The sequence below is a fragment of the Fusarium verticillioides genome, chromosome 9 (genome assembly GCF_000149555.1).
Source record: "Fusarium verticillioides 7600 chromosome 9, whole genome shotgun sequence".
In the NCBI taxonomy this organism is placed as follows: domain Eukaryota; kingdom Fungi; phylum Ascomycota; class Sordariomycetes; order Hypocreales; family Nectriaceae; genus Fusarium; species Fusarium verticillioides.
The window spans coordinates 2,640,684-2,659,600 of NC_031683.1; the positions used below are offsets into that span (position 1 = coordinate 2,640,684).

General features: G+C 49.5%; 8 protein-coding genes across 8 annotated transcripts; 4 read left to right on the top strand and 4 right to left on the bottom strand.

Annotated features, from left to right (window-relative positions):
• Positions 1-661: 661 nt before the first annotated feature.
• Positions 662-940, top strand: FVEG_16710 (hypothetical protein; the record flags this gene model as incomplete). The annotated part of the gene is made up of 1 exon (XM_018905951.1): positions 662-940. One exon carries the CDS (start codon positions 662-664, stop codon positions 938-940), a length of 279 nt encoding a protein of 92 aa, XP_018757076.1.
• A 1,022-nt stretch (positions 941-1,962) lies between these two features.
• FVEG_10006 (hypothetical protein) lies at positions 1,963-2,658 on the top strand (the record flags this gene model as incomplete). Its single annotated transcript, XM_018899073.1, has 1 exon — positions 1,963-2,658. The coding sequence occupies one exon, from the start codon at positions 1,963-1,965 to the stop codon at positions 2,656-2,658; it is 696 nt and encodes a 231-aa protein (XP_018757075.1).
• Positions 2,659-3,068: 410 nt separating this feature from the next.
• On the bottom strand, positions 3,069-6,340 carry FVEG_10005 (hypothetical protein; the record flags this gene model as incomplete). The annotated part of the gene is made up of 3 exons (XM_018899072.1): positions 3,069-3,212; positions 3,266-3,544; positions 4,073-6,340. 3 exons carry the CDS (start codon positions 6,338-6,340, stop codon positions 3,069-3,071), a joined length of 2,691 nt encoding a protein of 896 aa, XP_018757074.1.
• Positions 6,341-7,261: 921 nt separating this feature from the next.
• FVEG_10004 (hypothetical protein) lies at positions 7,262-8,311 on the bottom strand (the record flags this gene model as incomplete). The annotated part of the gene is made up of 5 exons (XM_018899071.1): positions 7,262-7,506; positions 7,560-7,827; positions 7,886-7,943; positions 7,993-8,083; positions 8,134-8,311. 5 exons carry the CDS (start codon positions 8,309-8,311, stop codon positions 7,262-7,264), a joined length of 840 nt encoding a protein of 279 aa, XP_018757073.1.
• Positions 8,312-9,827: 1,516 nt separating this feature from the next.
• Positions 9,828-11,162, bottom strand: FVEG_10003 (hypothetical protein; the record flags this gene model as incomplete). The annotated part of the gene is made up of 2 exons (XM_018899070.1): positions 9,828-9,956; positions 10,086-11,162. The coding sequence occupies 2 exons, from the start codon at positions 11,160-11,162 to the stop codon at positions 9,828-9,830; spliced, it is 1,206 nt and encodes a 401-aa protein (XP_018757072.1).
• Positions 11,163-11,512: 350 nt separating this feature from the next.
• On the top strand, positions 11,513-12,147 carry FVEG_10002 (hypothetical protein; the record flags this gene model as incomplete). The annotated part of the gene is made up of 3 exons (XM_018899069.1): positions 11,513-11,671; positions 11,723-11,944; positions 11,992-12,147. The coding sequence occupies 3 exons, from the start codon at positions 11,513-11,515 to the stop codon at positions 12,145-12,147; spliced, it is 537 nt and encodes a 178-aa protein (XP_018757071.1).
• Positions 12,148-12,167: 20 nt separating this feature from the next.
• FVEG_16709 (hypothetical protein) lies at positions 12,168-13,034 on the top strand (the record flags this gene model as incomplete). The annotated part of the gene is made up of 1 exon (XM_018905950.1): positions 12,168-13,034. The coding sequence occupies one exon, from the start codon at positions 12,168-12,170 to the stop codon at positions 13,032-13,034; it is 867 nt and encodes a 288-aa protein (XP_018757070.1).
• Positions 12,485-16,361, bottom strand: FVEG_10001 (hypothetical protein). Its single transcript, XM_018899068.1, has one exon. The coding sequence runs from the start codon at positions 15,878-15,880 to the stop codon at positions 13,289-13,291; it is 2,592 nt and encodes an 863-aa protein (XP_018757069.1). The 5' UTR covers positions 15,881-16,361; the 3' UTR covers positions 12,485-13,288.
• Positions 16,362-18,917: the final 2,556 nt, after the last annotated feature.

Below are 18,917 nucleotides of genomic sequence, written 5' to 3' on the forward strand. Positions count from 1 at the left end.
AATCTGCTTTTGACAACTCGATCCACGATATTATGTCCGTACAGCAGGCGGACTTTTTAGTTGCAGAGTACCATCAAACCTTTGCTGCGAGGTTTCCTTACGTGATCATACCAGAGGGCGCAACGTCACTCGCCCTCCGGCAAACAAGCCCCATGCTCTTCTTGGCGATCCTTGTCACGGCATCCTGGAGAATACGAGGCCAGCAGGACCAACTCAACCAAGTATTCCTCAAGGCGCTCGGTACTAGATTAATCACAGAAGGTGACCGAGACATGGACCTCTTGCGAGGATTGATGGTGTACCTTAATTGGTCAGCAAACACGCCTCGTAATTCACTCTGCATCTACTTACCAGAGAGTACTTCTTTCTAGGATCCACCTGCACGCGAAACCGAAAACACATCATGCCTACCGCCTAGTATCTATTGCGGCATCGATAGTCAGTGAGTTTGGCATCACGCAGCGGCCCACAAAGAGCAAACACGAGCAGTTGAATATCGAGACCTTAATTGAAAGACCAAAAGGCTTGTCGGCAGTTGATGCGGAATTTTGGGATTCTGATGCTAGGCGAGCCTACCTAGGCTGCTATCAAATGACTACGTGGTTGGTGGACGAATAATGCCGAGCTCAACCCGCTGATCAATGTATAAAGGTATTCTATCATGACTCGGAAATCGAGTCCGCTGATCTATAACGACTATTTACACACATGCGCCCAGTCCCTCGCTACCGCTAAGGAAAAACCGTCAGACCTAGAACTTGTCTTCAATCTCGAGGTCACTCATGAGGCTGAGAAAGCATATACCTTCTTCAACTACACCGACGTCGGGCAGGCTCAGTTCATGCGTGATCAGCAAATACAGGTCTACCTCAATGCATTCTCTGTCAAAGTGCAGGAGTGGCGACTCCGCTTCCCATCTTCCCTTACGCAAGATCGTTAGTACAATGTTAAGAGAGAGAGAGAAACGCCAGCTAACCGCCAGATCAGCCTGCCAGCAAATATGGCCCTGGGTTTTGGAAGCTTTTGTCCGGGAATCGTGCCTATCGGGAATGCGAACTACCGAATTCTCCATGACTTTCATCCGCATTCTTATGGACACGCTCACAAGCACAAAGACCTACTTCGACACCTTTCTAGCCATTCCCCTGGAGAGCCTCCCCAGCCTATCATCCACACACTGGGCTTCTTTAGGTTACTGCATACTCCTTGCAGCGTATATATCTCTATCATTACAGACCCGAGCGTGGAGCATTGAATCAGCGCGCTCTGTCATAAAGCTCGATGCGTATATCGATGCCATCTCAGTTCGAGTAAAGGACCTCTCGTTGGAAATGGGCGTTCCAGAGCATTTACGGAATTGGTATGCTGACGCACTCGTGAGCTGGGAAGCGATTAAGATGCGTTACTTCGCCGTATATCAAGAGTCACTATCTGAAACAGACTCATACCCGCAATCCGCTCCCTCTCGGGTCTCGCATAGAGCGGAGGGGGATAATGGTCTTTTAGCCCATATTCACGGAGAACCTAGCCATAGAGATATGTCTGAGAACTCGATCCGTCATAGTACAGCACTTGAGGCATTCAACTTCAGCGTGAATACCGGGCTGTGGATCATACCAGATTTTAATTATTTATAACGTGGAACATGTAGTCTTTAAGTATTGTTACTATTTATAAGACCCATTTCATACGCATTCTCTACCAATAGTACTTAATGTACTCAAGACATTTTATGTGTGGACTATAAGCTTACAGTTATAGGCCTCAATTTTAAGTTACACATTAGCCTCACTATTGAGACATACAATTGTCTGATCAGGCAGCAATATGCATCTTCGAAGTGCGACGCTGACATGATTGGTCTTACATGCATCCAAATTTCTGCACGAATCTACATAAAGAGAAGTAAATGCCCCTCATTTCAGCCTCAAGTCAAAGCCCTCTCATCTTCTGTCCATCAGCATGTCGAGCCATAATTCAACCATCGTCTACCCCTGCGTTCCTACAACCGAAGAGGACCCGCGGGCTCGTATCAATGTCATGATTGACATCTTCAACGCCTGCCTTTCATCTCGCTCGGGCGGCAAGCTTGACAGAGGCTTGTACCATGAGATATTCACGGCATACAAGCTCGTCCAGGGTTATAAGATCATGCATGGTAGTCAGATCTCGAGACCCCTCACTGATGCGGAAAAGCAAGAAGGTCGGAATGGCAGCTCGCAAATGATCACGGTCCCCTTACAGGGTAACAAATACCGAGAATTAGATATGGTCTACAAGGAAGACGGAACTACCTTCATCGTCGAGGCCAAAAACACCAAGACTGTTGATCACAGCCAGCTCCAGCCCAATATCCAACTGGCGCAGCAAATCCAAGGAGCTTTGGTGTATGCGATCGGTGAGAAGGATGGTCAGGAACGAGCTCTCAATGAAGCATACAAGAGGCTCAGGGATCAACAAGACCAGTCTAGCGGTACTGGGAGCTTCCCTCCTCTCCACATCCTGCGGATTCCGGATAAAATCTCGAACATCATGTCGGATAACAAGCCGATGAGTCTCTTATCGCTCTCATCAACTTTTCAAGTTTCCCAGTTCAATATCGCTGAGGTCACGGGCGAGTTTGATCACGAAGAACGCGGGTTTTCGCTGTTTAGATAGTTTAGTGTACGACTTCGCAGGCTACATATTATGCAAAAGTCGATAGGTGAAGGATAAGAAGAGATACAACGATACGTTCTGTGAAGCCTAATGCTATTTCTCACCCCAGCGGAGGTTAGGTTCCTACCGCAATCCAATTAAGGGTAAGGAGGTCTCCCGTTACTTTTGTTTGGCCTCTTCGAAAGCAATTTCCATGTAGATCTCGACAGCTTTCCTGTCAACTTATTTGACAGTGCATCGACGGTGTTCTGTTGTCCGACAAACCATGCAACACCGATTACCAGGGCATAAGTTAGGATAGGCATGATAATGAAGCTATTGCGAAATGCTGCAGGCATTGAGACAATATCAGTGCCCTCAGCCGGGTTGTTCAAGAACGGCAACGCCCAGAAAGTCTTCTTTGTTAGCTGTTATACTTGGGGCCAGGGGGAGATGTCGCTTACCGCTAAGAAGCTGACTGGTGTGAAAAGAACCGTCACCACGGTAAAGACATAGATTGCCTGGTTTAGCGCCATAGCCTTGGTTGATTCTCGAAGAGACGTGGCGTTAAATAACTATGCGAAGAATATTAGCAGGTAGCAAACTGCATCGATCGATATAGACCTACACCATCCCGAAGACTGTTGATCTCCTCTTTTTTATCTCGAACCCGATGGTGGACAGCGTTGGCATGAATGTCCACGAATCTCATCGCTTTATCGAAATATGCCCTCGAATGTTCCATCATTGGGCTTTTTGACATGTCTTGGAAAGTTGAGCGAGCCTCATCCAACCACTCGTCAATGATCCTGAGTATTTGAAGTGCAACAAAATAGTCCCTGGAGCGGTTAAAAGAACTATCAAACATAAGTTCCTCCACTCTTTCCACATTGTCCAAATCTCCTAGCTGTCAAGCGTATTAGAAGGGCTTTTGCGTTTCAGTAGCAGGGGCCTCCTTACATGAGCCTGGCTTGGCCTCAATTATAACTGGTACAACGCATCACTTCGTTGCTTTCGAACATGACATGTCGCCCCCATTCCAGTACCGGCTCTAAAGGTTCTACAGACCCGGGCTTACAATTCCGGGGTTTCAAGCAAGTGATAACATCTACTAAAACGTCGTGGAAAGTTCCTATCAATTCCTTTAAAGATATTTATCTGGCAGTTATATCTGCAGCTCCTGCAAGGCCCCTACCAACACCTTAGTAATATTCCTCGACATCTCCGATTTCTTCCCCAGACACCAAAGCGCCCTAATACAATACTCCGCCCTCCTCAAACTATCCTGAAAATCTTCACTATCATCATGCCCTAACAAATCCCCCTCATGCTGCTGAAAATCATCCGCCATGTCCAAATGAAACAAACACGCTTTCGTAAATCCCCTGATAAGAATAACAGTCCAAGGTTCCGTCAATAACGGCCCCTCACTGACTGCGAAGTGATAATCTGGGAGTTGCGCGGCGTTTATACCAGCTTCTTGGAAAAGCCGCGGTGTAGTTACCTGTGCCAGGTCCGCGAGTTCTATGGCACTGGCTTTGCGGATTCGTGCGGCGACGTTGCCGCTGAGTCGCTTTTGGCGGGCTTGGTCGAGACCGTAATTGTTCTTATCGATGAATTCGAGGACGTCTGCGAGCATTAGGGCGCCGAGATGCCATGGGACTGCTATGCAGAAGAACCAACTTCTAATCCGTGGTGGAACTGTGTCGTAATGCCTGATGAGATCTCGGAAGAAGGCACCGTGCGTCATGTTCCAGTACCGGTATAGGAGGGTAGTTTGTTGGATGATCTCCTCGATTGCCTGGGGACACTCTCGTTTCCGTAAAGCATTTTGAAGGTATGACAAGTGTCGATAGATCAGGATCTTGACGGGTGCTGACTTGGCAACCATTTGCATGGCATCGTCATATGAGCACGGCCACCGTGTTCCAACTGTTGGCTTGGCCGCATCATCTTGTATGAATAATTCCATTTCCCATCGCTGGCTCCCTCTTCGGCTCTTCTGAGCTGCTCGCATACTGTCTGCGAGTATTTGCTCTGCATCTTCGTGTTGACAGTCTTCATCAGCTAGTGCAACCGGTCGTTCATTCATTGATGAAGAGACTGTATCGAACATGACGGCGAGCCAGTAAAGTAACCCGATGGTCCGCCTGTTCTCCTCTGTCAATCTTCGAGGAGCATATTTCTTGCTAGTCTCCGTGAAGCCAGATTCACTGGCTTCAAATTTGAACTTTAGTGCATGAATCTTTCTCGTTGCTCGCTCTAGGTATATATGGGGCCCTTCTTGCGACATGATCTCAATGATCTCTGGCATCGCGTTCTCTTTGATACCTTTGCCACTTTTTCCTTTTTTGGATCCAAAGGACTTTTGTTGGTACTCGTCACTGGCCCAAGGCTTCTGCGTCAGACCAAAGATGAGTTCAGCGTATATGACGCGGTAAGACTCGACATCAACAACGTCTTGAAGTGCCCTCTTTGCTTGTTCCCATACTGACTGCTGCAAACTCTCCTCAAACTCTTGATTGAGAGCGTCGGCTAGGTCGTCTGCTTCAGTGGCAAAGTCGCTGAATCTTTCTTGTCGACGGTTGCCCTGTGCCCATTGTGTTGTGAAGGCCATTATGACGAGATCTAGTACTCTGGATGCTGCTTGGCTCTCGGATCGTGTAAGATTAATCAACCTCGCTGACTGAGAGGCTCGATCTAATTCCACGACGCGACGGTACATCCTATTCGACCAGGCAGCGCCCCATTCTGGCGGAAGATTCGGGTTCTGTCGCGAAGGTCCTGGGGTTGCACCTAGCTTGGGTTCTGGTGCTGGACTACCACGAGCGACAACTTGCAACTTGTAAGGGCAGTTCTCTTCGGCTAGCCAGCAGGCGAGGTTATTCTCAAGGACATCGTGATATATCTGAAGAAGACTCTCGGTGATCATATATCGATTGGAGGTTTGCATGATAAGAGAGTCGCTGGTGAATGGCGACGGGGAGAAGTTGGGATATCCAGACCAATCATTTGAAGGCAAACGGGCTCTGCGCTTCACCTGAACAGCTTTTTGTCTATATGCCGGAGATTCCGCTGATGAGAGGGTGTCTAGGGGTGCAGAGTTGATGTCCGAGAAGTCCAAGTCCCAAAGGTTATTGATGTCAAAGTCTTGTGAGCCCGAATAAGATGTCGCGTTGTCCAGGGCGTCGGTTGCTGCATGTGAAGTTTGCTTTGTGAGTTCAGGTAGCGCTTCATCAATACCCTCCTGCGCTATTGTCTGCGAAGCACTCTCTGGACTGGAGAAGCTCATTGCAAGGCTTTGAGCGTCGAGGGTTGGGTCCATGGAGAGAAAGGAAGGGATGTCTGTGTTGGTGAAGGGGTTGTTCCAAGATAAACCTTGGCCTGGTGTAGAGTCCTGAATCATCTGCAGCATATTCGCTGCCGTGATGTCGCAATACTTTGCGTTGAGTGAAGGGGCAGTAGTCGTAGCGGGAGACTCATTGCGCTTCCTCTTGCTCTGAGAACTATCGGAGGTGCTGGTGATGCTTGACCCAGTCTCACTAACTCGAGACCTTGATCGAGTTTTTCCCCACTGTGGGTTCAGACTGCAAACTTTTTTGGTTCTGATACAGTACGAGCAGGACTTGAGTCCAGGTTCCGATCCTCCATCTAACAAAGCGACATGGTCAATGCCAGGTATCTCAAGGTGGGTAGTATGCATGGCTAGAACTTACAAATGTGCGACCCAGAAGCGGGCGACGTTGCATCAGGCGAAACTGCCGGCTTCTCATTGCGAATATACCCATCGCACGCCTTCTTGCTCTTCCTGCAATGCTCGCAGGAGTGATTTTGCCTCCTAACTTTCGGCTCCGACATGCTGCACCTGAGAACAGACGTTTCCTACCAGGATAATAAAAGAGGGTCTAGCAAGGCTAGAGTTCCAACAGCTTGGGTAGAGATAGTGCGAGAAGAGAGTCAGTGGAGAAAAGAATAGAGGAGAGAAACAAGATGAGAGAAACTGGTCCATTCATATTCAGGGCCGTTCCACCGGCCTGCCCTCTTTCCCCGCACGGCGCTAGCCCGTTTACGAGTCAACGAGTTCGTTAGTGGAAGCCTCTGCAATTGGTGTGAGTGTTATTGGTTAGTTGGGAGGTTTAGTGGACTGGGCGTACCCCAGTGCTTGCGGGGAATGAGATGGGGGTGGATCACGCAAACAAACTGTCGGAACTGATATCGCTTGTCCGTGGACGGCATATGAGAATGGATGTGACTATACAGTGCAACTATTTTCTATTCAACAAGATCAAGAGGAGAACTGTAGCATTGAACTCAATTCTGATCCTCGAGGATTGACTTGGATTACTACGCTGGCTCGAATGGTGCGACTGTCATGTAACATCAGGTAAACCTTGTCGAGCATTTACGGTATCAACTAAATGAGAAGCAATCTTTATCCTTGGACACTATTTACTACATGATTGATTCCAGCAGTTGTGTTTTGTATATGTGTTAAACTAATGCTGATACCTCTTCCAATTTTGACCTTTCCATTCTCGCTCAGGATTCAGCATGCTACAAGCAAACACAATCCAGCCAAAGAACCACCGCGTAACCACCGTGCTATCTATATACCGGTAACCACCTAGACCTTCTCCTCCTCCGAGTGGTTATCCTTCTTGACCTTGGTGGCACCTGGGATTCTGGAAGAGAGATCACCAAGAGGGAGAGCATAAGGGAAGTCGACCGACAGAAGAATATGGCTCAAGAAGATGTACCAGCCCAGCAGCGATACCACGAAAAGGATCGCAGCACCAGCGTGTTGATATGTGAGCGATTTAGCGGTCTCCCCAGTCGCAGCAGCGAAGAACGAGGCGGACAGGCAGCCGACTGTGGTGGCAAGCTGTCAGTGATAGGACACGTGCAGGAGTCAGGGAGCTTACAGCAAGGAACCAGGATAACCAAGATAGTGAAAAAGACTACGTTCGTGCGGATACTGGCGATGGCGAAGACAGCGCAAAGAATACCCATTGAAATGAGGAAGAACGAGAATGTCGCGTAGAACTCGCCCTCCTTCAGACCGTCCGCAACAGCACCAGTTTTGGAGTAGAGACCGTAAGCGTTATAGTCTGGGACGATGGTTGAACCGAAGGTGAACCAGAAGCCGCCGAAGAGGCCGAAGAGGACCGAGGGGAAAGTATTTCCTAGAATCTTGTGCTTGTTAGAAAGCTGGTTTGTAGGATTCGCTCGAGGGTTGGGGTGACTGTACCCATTCGCCAATGCTGCCAAGAAGCATAAGAAGACCGCCGAACCAGAAGTAAGCGCCGCTGTGAATTGATTAGATTAACGACATTAGAATAAGGCGGTGATACTTACACATTTGCACCAGCTCCAAAGCCTCCTGAACCTCGCCATCCAAGCAGTGCCATGGACGCAGGAGTCGTGCAGAGCAGGAACCCTCCCAAAGCTAATCATCGCGTCAGCAAACCACAAGCGACAGATTTAATCGCGTCTTACCCAATGGCGTCGGATTGCCCAGCTTCTGCCTCAAATCGCCCTTCACGCGGCTATGAGGCGCCAAGTACAGCTGCTCAAACAGCTCAGGAGGCATCGAGATACTCCCCGTGGTATGGGCCCTCTCCAGGTGATCAGCGCCCTGCTCGGTGGTGTACGTCTTGATAGGTGAGGTAGACATGTTGATCGGTGGTAAATACTGGAGAAATGTGTGGGTAAAACAGTGGAGTGAAGAGAGGAAGAGAGAAGATGGCACGACCCAGAATATGTACTCCAGAGGATTGTCTCCACGATGGCAATCTGGGGAAGCTGGGGTTGGAGATTAGGGCGAAGCTCCCTTGCCCCGGGGATCTTGTACCTGAGACAAAGACGTATACTTGCTGAGATTCACGTTCCCGGACATAAGACATGTACATTACTGAGTAAAAAGTACTTGCCGGCAGTCGGTTCCCGTGTCAAGCTTCGACAGGAGGCTCTGTCACGGAAGCCACGGAAAAGCCACGTTCTGAATCAAGTCTAGACGAGGGGACTTGTGTGAAGCTCAACAGTTTCGGCACCGGGGTGTGTCAGGGTGCGCTATGCCTACCGTAGCGAATTGCATGGTCGTCTGCGGTGCTGGTCCCTGCCTGAGTGGTGGTATTGGGTAGAGATCTAATTCTAGACGCGCCGGATTTGATCCCCGTGGGGGGGATGCAACCCCACGGGAAAAGTTTGTGGTTTACGCAGAGGCTTGGGCTTGAGTTAACGCTGGGAAAAACCACATGGCGGTATGGAAGGGGAGGAGTTGGTTTTGTGTCAGTGCAGTGCATATGCCGTGTGAAATGCTACGTGATATGGGCAGGGATGCTGTGATACGAAATTGCCCTCCTCGTCGTCTTCTCCCTACATCTCACACTCATCGAAATCTATATTGTTGACATCTTTCAGCGTCTCTGGGTCAGTATCCTGCCTGTTGGTTTTGTTATTGATCTACACATTAAGGTTTCTAGCTCAAAGAATATCCCTTAGAGCAAGCAATTCGAAGTAAAGTCGGAGCCGACTCCGTGAATCTAGGGACTAGCTTGATAAGGCAAGGCTCGTGCAGATCAGCATGGCTGGCAGGGTTCATGAGTCGGCTCCGCACTACAGCTGCCGACTGAGAAAACGTGCGGGGTAGAATGCGTGGACGACAAGACAGGACAAGTCTGGGGAAATACGGATACGGACTTCTCCACTTGCTGTCAACAATGTTATTCACTGTCATGAGTGACTGACTGATGAAGCTTCTGGACATGAAAGGCCGACGGCGTCACGGTATGTTTGACATGGAGATCGTCAGGGTGGATGATGAGATTGCGGTTCGGGACAATGGATGTCGCGCGTCACTGTCAAAAGTACCAACAGATAGATGCAAGATTGTCGGCATATCAAAATAGTCTACCGATCGGATGGCATTATGCGTTGCTGATCCGCAGTGAATCACGAGGAAATTCAAGTCGGAGGCATCAGTGTTGGGAGAATCCGTGGATGTATTGTGTCGGGAGCGAGGATGATCCAGCGAGCAACCAGCCTCCCTCATGAAACAGGCTCTCAGGACATTAGCATCACGAGCGATAGTTGTCTTCTCATCGAGGTCTTTCCTTCGAGTAGTAATCACAGTCCCTTCTTCCGATGCAGGCTGGATGAGTTCGTAGTTATCCGACATCATAACACTTACCCTATGCTGAATGAGTTGGCCTCCAAAGGGCTCCGAATTGTAGCATATTCTCCCTCTTCGTAGTTGGTGATTCGTCCCATCGCAACTTTTGTTGTCCGTGCTGGCTGAGTTCCCCCTTTCGAGTGATTAACTATCTGTGCGCAGGGTATGTTATATTGTCTCGAGTCACTGTACAGCCATCTTTCGATGAGCGCAACCGAGTTTGAAAGTTGATGTGCAACAAACAAATGTCTATTTTTTTTCTACCTATCTCGCTAACCTGTGCTTTTGCTAATGAGTCGTAGTACAGATCAATCGGCGTCTTGGGCACGTTCTTCCCCCTATTTTCAAGTATAGTCTTGACCGCCTTGACAAGAGTGTCCTCCAAGCTCGTAAACCCTTCTAGTTTCCCCATCTTCCTCAAAATATCAGCACTCCTCTTATTATCAACCTCTCCTGCATCCACCGCTGACTCCTCAACATCCTTTAGGAGAACCTTTCCCGGAAACCGTCGATGAAGAATCTCGAGAATCACAGTCCAACTATATCTCCCACCGAAAGCAAGAAGTCGCTCGTTGTTCACATCGCCAAGCGTCAGCGCAGCTAGATGCAGCAGTGCGGTGTCCTCGACATCGACGTACCACTGCGATGGTAGAATAGACGGCGCATCGGGATACCCTTTCACCACAGCGTCGATGACGGCGGCTGAGCTGCGGTAGCTCATGTTCTCGGGCGATATGGCGATACCGAAGTTCACATTGGGAACAACTGTGTTGAAGGAGAAAGATGGCTTATGCTTGCGCACCCACGCAAAAGCGGCTTGTTCGCTACGTGCTTTGGCAGCTCCGTACAACATGACCCCATGCCACCGTGGGTTCCCTTGGCCATCCCATGGCTGAGCTGTCTTGTCAATTGCATCAGTGTTCCATGTCGTTGCATCGATCTTGTACGGTTCGCCGGTCGTTGCAAGAGCGCACGCAGCTAGCGATGAGGTGATAACAACACTCTTGACGCTAGGGACTTTTACCGCAGATTCAAGAAGGTACAGGTTCGAGTTAATGGTATCGTCTATGACTCCTTGGTTCTGCGGGTTCATGTCCATGTTCATAGCCATATGGGCCACGCCATCTACACCTTGGAGTGCCTCGTCGAAGGCACCAGGTATCGAGATGTCGGGAACCTCCACGAGCTCGAAATTCGATCCGAAGAATGTCTTCATCCAAGCATTGGCGGTAATGGAGCGGACGGTGCCACGGACACGATAGCCGCGTTGAAGAAATACTTGCACAGCGACACTTGCTACGTAGCCATTGGCGCCTGTGATGAGGATCAGACCTCCTGGGGGGACTGAAGACATTGCGGAAGATATTGCTGGGTTATGGTAGGTAACGGGAAATGGAGTTTGGCGAGAACATCTTGAATATGGACGGGAAAGGGTCTTTAATAGAGATAGAGATGGGAGATGGAGATGTAGCCACCGTCGCAAGAGTCATAGTAATACCTTCATATATCACCCCGAGGCTTACTCTGCGAAATGCACTAGTTAACACGCTAATTCCCCGATGGCTATCTCGCATCCCCAAACAAGTCTAGCCTGCTCGCATTCCGCATCAGGAAAACGAGACTCCACTCCGGCTCCCTCTACCTAATGAGAAGCTTCAAAACCACTCTCCTCACATCTCCTCGTTCTCCCAAAACACATCAACCATGACATCCCCGCGCTTTTCCAATACCATCCTCGTTCCAGGAACGAGCGGCCAGTCCCCCTCAGTGCAGACGCTGGGAGCGTTGGATCAGCCAAGGAAGAAGCGACCCCATCGGAAGAGTCGGAAGGGCTGTGATGCTTGTAAGCGGCGCAAGGTCAAGGTATGACTATGACTATCCTTGTGATGCGAGGCTTGGATTGACGGTATGTAGTGTGATGAGAGAGTACCGTGTACGAATTGTTTGCATCGGAATGAGCAGTGTTTTCAGCCGCGTCATATCTCTGTTGCTATTCCCGTCGTGGCTAAGGCGATTGACCCGGTTCCGTGGATCAACCTCATGCATCTTGAGCTGTTTCATCACTGGGATAAAGAAACACGACCGACCCTTGCATTTCCGCAGATCTGGCCGATTGTCATGCAGCAAGCCTTCCATGTGCGCTTGGAACCCCTGTTCGTTGTACACTTACTAACATACAATAGGAAGACTTTGTCATGTCGGCCATCCTCGATACTTCAGCAATGCACCTGTCTTCACTGTGCCCCCACGAGACTAGATACAAAGATGCTTCAGAGCATCTGATGGCCCAAAGCCGTCCAAGTAGTTTCGCAAGAACCTTCTCCCGTCCCGCTCAATAAGCAGAACCTGCGAGGCACTCATGGGAACAGCCCTACTCGTCAATTACATATCATGGTTCGACCTCGACTTTCTCCACGGCCAGACCAAACTAGACCTGTCGAAAGATCAATTGTTCTTCTTGACTCCCGGGATCATAGAGCTGTGGTTTCGTTCGATGCCCATCTTTATTGACCAGGGAAGCATTTTCACCGATGTCGCAAGGCACTCTCCGAGGTATCATATAGAGCAGGCTCTTGTGTCCTGGGGCCATGATCCGGAGCGTTTTGTTAGTTTGTTGATGGGGATCTGGGATGATCCTCGGTATCAAGGGGAGACTTTCCCTGTGCCGAGTGATGAGCCGACATCGTGCGCTTGGCGACTTCTTCTCGGGATGGAGAACCAGATACCGCATCCTTCACCCAAGTCTCCTCCGGCGGAAGAATCGTGTGAGGAGGAAACACATAACCAGTCACTCATTCATCTTAAAGAGGTCATTACCGATGTTACAGACAAGTTCACGTCTCCTACTCACCCCGCTGCTTCCATGGTTCTGTTATCCCAAACCGACCGCTCAGTCTTCGAAACGCTCATCCACCGAATATCCCCCCTCATGTGCTGTGTATCATTGGCAGTTGACCCAATGTGTAATGGCCTGCTTGGTTCTATCAGGAACGACATCGAGGAACTCTTCTTTGGGGTTCCGGCTCTTTGTTCTGGTCCGATTGCCCGTTGGATTGCTGATGGAGACTCGAGGATTCTCTTGCTGCTGTGTCACTTTTACCGTGCTGCACAGATTCTTCTGTCGAGCACCAGAAATTGGTGGGGGTATATGAGAAGTTGTGTTATGGAACGTTTGATCTTTGAAGAACTCAAGTCTCGGGGTCTTGACGTTGTCTTATTAATTTGACAGTCACTTGATGCTCTCACAGCGCACAAAACTGTACAGAAAGTTATATCATGTCATTTCTCTGCATCCTGTCCAATGTGCTAAGTGAATATGGTGACATCTCACGATCCTTCAATGCGACGAGACTCAAACTTCACGATAAGAGGCATTGATTGACCAAGAATAGTGAAAAATGGATATCGCAATGCAAAACTCTAAAATGCAAACTATTCATACATCTTCATTATATATGCCGCTTAACTCCCCAGTTTTTTTTATTGGTCCCTTGTCTCTTGGACATTGGGATCCCTCTCATAACGCCAACGCTTTCCATTTTCCTGCACATGCCACCTCGTCATGAAAGCACCCTCCTCCACCCACTGCGCCCACTCAACACCCCACTTCTTCTCTACAGAGTCCAAGAAAGAGAGATAGTCAAAGGCCTGAACAGGATCCTTTTCTAAGGGGTCGACGGCGAGATCGCTGAGGCGCCACTCGGTGTTGTCGATGAGAGGAACGCTGAGGTGACGGTCGGGATAGCGGACGTCGCGCACGTTGAGCATGGCTCGGCCAGGGTTGACGACGGTGAAGTGCCATTGGGCTTGGCCTGTTTGGTTGTTGACCATTTGCATAGGGCGAAGGAGGGACTGGCCCTCGTAGTTGCCCACGAGCGACTCGGCGGCCTTGCGGCTGACGCCCTCGAATGAGTCACTCTCGAGCATGAGATCGAGGATTGTGGGGAGGACTTGGGTGGAGTGAACGGCGTGCTTGACGTTGAAGGCGGGAAGAGATGGGTGAGAGAACACAAGGGGGACATGGTCTGATCCAACGCTGGGGTTGTAGTAAGGAGAGGCCTTGCCATTCTCAACCAGCGAGACACCGTGATCACCAAGGAACACGATGAGGGTCTCATTTGCAACACCTTGGTCATCCAACATCTTGAGAACCTTGCCAATCCACTTATCATCATAGCTCTCAGCGTTGGCGTAATGGGACATCTCATCAATATCCTTGCCGGAGCCAATAGCAGTGTACGTCTCATTCTTAGGAATACCGTAAGCGTGATGACTCGTGCTAGTGATATGTGTGAGGAAAACACGGCCGTTGTTCTCTTTAGCATCGTTGAAGGCATCGCGCATGTAATCCTCGAGAGGATCCTCCTGGAAGCCAAAGTAGTTGATATCCTCCAGATCAACACGGTGTTTAGCGTTCTCGCTGCGAAGAGAGTCTCGGTCCTGGGTGTTCTCCTCGGGATAACCGCAGGCGGCCATGAGCTTGTGATGGTTGTCGTAGTGGATCATGGCGGTCTGGAAGAAGTATGACTTCCACTTGGCAGCCTTCTCATCTTCAGCCTTGTTCATGGCGTCGAAGATGTGAGGCAAGCAGGGTTGGTAGATGTGACGCTTGTAGTCGAGGTTGAAGTCGGCGATGAGGGGGTTAAGACCGCAGATCGTGCCGACGAGACTCTTGAGAGTGTAAGTACCGGAGGTGTAAGCGTTGCTGAAATGAGCACCGCCACGCTTGGGTGTCTTGTCGTGCTTGAAGCCATCATCGTAATCGCCAGTGACATATCGGGCATTAGGCATCAAGTTCTTAAGGCGTTCCTCGACATCCTCGGGTATCTTCTTATCAGGGTAAGAATCCTGGAACTTCTCCCACATGTGACCGCCCTTCTTGAAGGGAAAGACGTCGTTCCTGGTACTTTCGAGCAGGAAGAGCATAACGTGCTTGACAGAGACATCCTTGAGCTTATCCTTCAGCTCCTCCAGCACAGGCTGGTCGAGGTTGGAAATCTTCATGGGATCCTTGGCGGCGTTGTAGTGAAGCTCGTTGGGTGTATACCAATCCTCGAAGCCAGCGAGAGGCTTGCCCTTAGGCAGCCAATCCATCTTGGGGGGCTCGCCGAGGGCTGACTTCTCATCCCACTGGTGCTGGATGCCGACTTTCTCAAACTTGGAGGGGAGTTGATCGAGGAGAGGTGCGGTTGATGAGACGTCGACAAAGGGGAGGAGACCAGTAGTCCATGAGAGGAAGAGTAGAGATCGATCATCGGGACGCTCAAGCAACAAGACCAGCATGGCAATAGTGAAGAGAGACCAGAAGAAGTATGGCATGCCGTAGTGAATGCGCCTCACAGTTGAAGGCTGCACTCGGATACCGAAAGTGCTGACTCGTTGCGAGATTCGAGAGTACAGAGTTTGCGACTTGCCATGCTCGACAAAGTCCTCAATCCACGCCTCATCGTCAACATCGTCGTACTGGGCCTCCTCAGCAATGACAGGCTCAGGATCAGGAAGAGGGCTGTAGATGTTTCGCTTCCTCAAGAATCGGTTTGTCGCAGTTCGCGCCATGGCCCAGGGGAAATGGATCATATCCGCACCCCACCCAAACACTCTATAGCACACATTCTGAAGCAGCCAAGCAAGGACGATCAAGCAAGAAGCGACCAAGATAAAGGTCACAAGACCAGAAAGGAAGATAGCTCTGGATGTAGGGTCGGACACAAGGTTGAGGTTTCGCCAGTGAATCTCGGCGCCGGAGACGAGGTAAAAAGTAATGGATATTAACGAAAGAGCGACATTGTATAATATTAATAGACCAGCGACGGCTGTAGTGGCGTAGTGTAGTATTTGGGTCCTGGGAGACCACTGATCGAGGAGGAGTCGGATTAAAAGAAGGACGAGAATATCTTGGACGAAGAATGTACTGAAGAAGGTGAGTAATCGACCGGTAGCGACGGCGTTTCGGTGGCTGTGGATATGGGCGAGCTTGGATGCAAAGAGGGCTGAGACAGCAAAAGTAAAGATGAATGGGCGATTGGCAAGACGAGCGCCCAACCTCGTGAGCCAAGAGGGTATGCAGACCATGATGGATAGACAAAAAAGCCGTAGAGGCTTGGAAAAGATAAGATAAATGAATGAGAGTATGTAGCACTAGTCACGTAGAATGCTTATAAGAAATAAATGTCACCTCAGAGCTGAAAGCCAAGCACCATGATCGCCGTTTCGTTCTAGAAGAAATAAAAAAGACAAGAGAAACTCGAGACAGGAAATCGAAAATGTGGAGAAGGCAACCGGGAGACCGGGACTATTATAACAGATTTTCTGCCCATCATCGTCTAAGTTATGGATTCGTTGTTTTTTTTTTTAATTAGCTGCGGCGTCTACCCAAAAAGCCCTGACCGAGAGCGGCCCCCTTTACGTTATGCAAAGTAAAAAAGAACAGCTCGCGTGCGCTGTTTCCTCTTTGCCTTGGGCCGTTGGCTCTAGGCTAGCAGCTCAATCTCGTGTTACGGATTTTCGGCACCGTCTGCTTATGCTTTGGACACACTTGATTGGCGGAGACGCGGGATTCACCTGTTTTTAGGGCGAGCCGAGGAGCCGAGTTTCAACTAAGGAAAAAAAAGGGGGCAGTGTTAGGCTGTCTTTTTTAGTGTCCATTGGTCGAGGGGGTACACGGAGGCTAAACAGGCTATGGTATGATGCGCCGTAAGAGCTCGTTTAATCTCTTTGTACCCGAGGTCATGCATCACGAGACCAATTTCTCTACGCTGCATAGCGGCCGGACGCTAGAAAAGGGAAGAGAAAACCCTTGCTCGGTTATTCCCGAATCTGGACCTGAGAGTGAGCTGCAGCCCTAAGTCATGTCATGCCATGTCATTGCACCCTTTTCGCTGACTCTTTCGTCATAACCCGAATGGACAGTAGCATGGCAACAAGGTTTTCCTCACATGGTTTAGGCAGGGAGTCAGTGTGCAAGCCGGTATCCGAAGTGAAAAAGTCAATGTTTTGTTCATGTTCGGTATGTAAACACAATGGGAAACAGAACAAAGCGCATTCACTCATTATCCCTCGTTTCAAAGGACATTGCATAAACGAGCGAAATTGGTGGGGTCATCATGGCCTGAGTCATATAACTGACTTCTGCCTACCAAAGCACAGCACAGGTCCTCCTCAGCTCAGCCTCTCTCTGCGCTGGCAAAATCCTTCCCAATCCCAATCCAACGTCAGCCACTTCCTTCTCGTGTAGATCAAAAAGGAACCAAAAAAGGTCCCCTTCCCCCTCTCACGTAGGAAGGTGCCAAGGTGGCTAAATCCAAGGGACCGGCTACATCGGAAATGTTGTTCTTGTCGCGGAATAGCGGCAGCACAAATTTGCAGGGGGAGCTGTTCTGGACCCCTGGGACAGGTGGGGAAGTGTGGGCAGCCAAGGGTTGCAGTAGATCATCCAACTAAGATGAGTTAGGGCATCGCGGCTAAACACCAGAATGTTTGTGATTTGCCTGGGTTTTTATCCCTTGATTCGGTATTTCATGTCATTGGATCATTCTGTACGGCTGAGAAATGTAGCAGACACGCTGTGCTACACATCAATGGCGATTTGGGCTGAGGTGAATCACAAGACAGTTTCTCCGGAGCGACTTTAGACTCTACCGGCCGGCTACACGGAAATGAAACGTCTCTCGCGTGATTGGCTGCCCTAAGTTTGTTAGTCCAGGGTAGTTTATTCCTCGCGTTAACACCAAAGCAGAAAATGATCACGAGCTTCAGCTGGGAATACACTCTGAGTGGCCTTCTCGTATTTGACGCTTCATGATGCCATGGGTAATCTGTCATTCCGCTACTGAGCTTAGCGCATCGCGGTCCGCGTTTTGTGGATTCGGGGCCCCGGAACCTCTGCACTTACCGAGCTTCGATGGTTTGACATGCGGGCAGGCTGTTGCATCCAGGGGTTGGGATTGCCTTGACGTGTTATACGAGATAAATGACATCTCATACAGAATCTATACATAGGTCCAGCATAAGTGGCCTAATGTAACTTCAACAAGGGAAATAGCTTCCAGCCATGTTGGACCCCGCATGGCTTTTTAGTCATTGTCCAAAAGATAGTCACCATTACAGGTCTTGGTTTCGTGCATGATATTGTTGTGCACTGCCATTTATTTCTCTTGCACTTTAATACTAGTGCTGCACTTCGTGTCGACATATGTCGTCCCAGTGATCGTCATCGCCCGATCTAATGTTCTGCCAACCCCGTATTCAAGCTCCATTCATGTAAGATCACAGTTACGAGATCCTACCCACAGCATCGAAGCCAGGTAGCAAGTGCTTGTTTTTAACCTTATTGTTCTTGCAAAAGTTCCGTTCGTGCTTGCACAGAAACCAGCGAACTTCTCTCCTGGCGACCATGCTCTGCCCCTTTAATCCTTTAACTTCACCTGTCACTTTCACCATGACCAACAATCCCCTTTTCAGCCCTTCTAGTCAGGAACAGTAATTCCCCTGAGCAGCACGCGACCACATTCTGAATATGTGATGGTTGCTGAAGCCGGCTACAGCGGGCCGTTCGGCCACTTAGCGCCCGAGTAAAGTCCAACCGCGGTGGCCATTGACATTAGATAGGGGGTTTGGGAATCATTCCTAGCGAGAGACAAGCAAGCATTTGTCAGTTGTCCGATCTGAAAACATACTTTCGAGGCTACCTGATAGATAGCCACTAGAACCGCGATGCAACGGCACTATTGACGACTGTTGTCCCCTTGCCTTGCTCACTGTCAGCAGCATACCTTTCGGCACATGCTATTGCTTCTGTCTCAATCACTTCTATACCATAGGCCAGTGTAAACGCTGTAGCGCTCGGAGCTTCTGTCCCTACGTACCAATATCGTTGGGCAGAAATATCTCTCCCTTTTCGTGTAGTTCGACCAGAGCATCCTTGACCCAAGTTCGGCACGTAAAAGCCGCTCCAGTTCGATGACATGGCTTACCATCTGCAGGAACAGACTGAATTATTTGCGTGGCGCGCAATACATTGGATACACCGCTGACTTTGACCAATACAATCATAGCTAAGCCAATTACCGATTCGTTCCGTGTCTCCTCGTATTTCCATGGTCCCGCAAGG

Bases quoted from the DNA above. Each gene is read 5' to 3' on its own strand.
- FVEG_10001 (XM_018899068.1), bottom strand. From the start codon at position 15,880: ATGGTCTGCATACCCTCTTGGCTCACGAGGTTGGGCGCTCGTCTTGCC.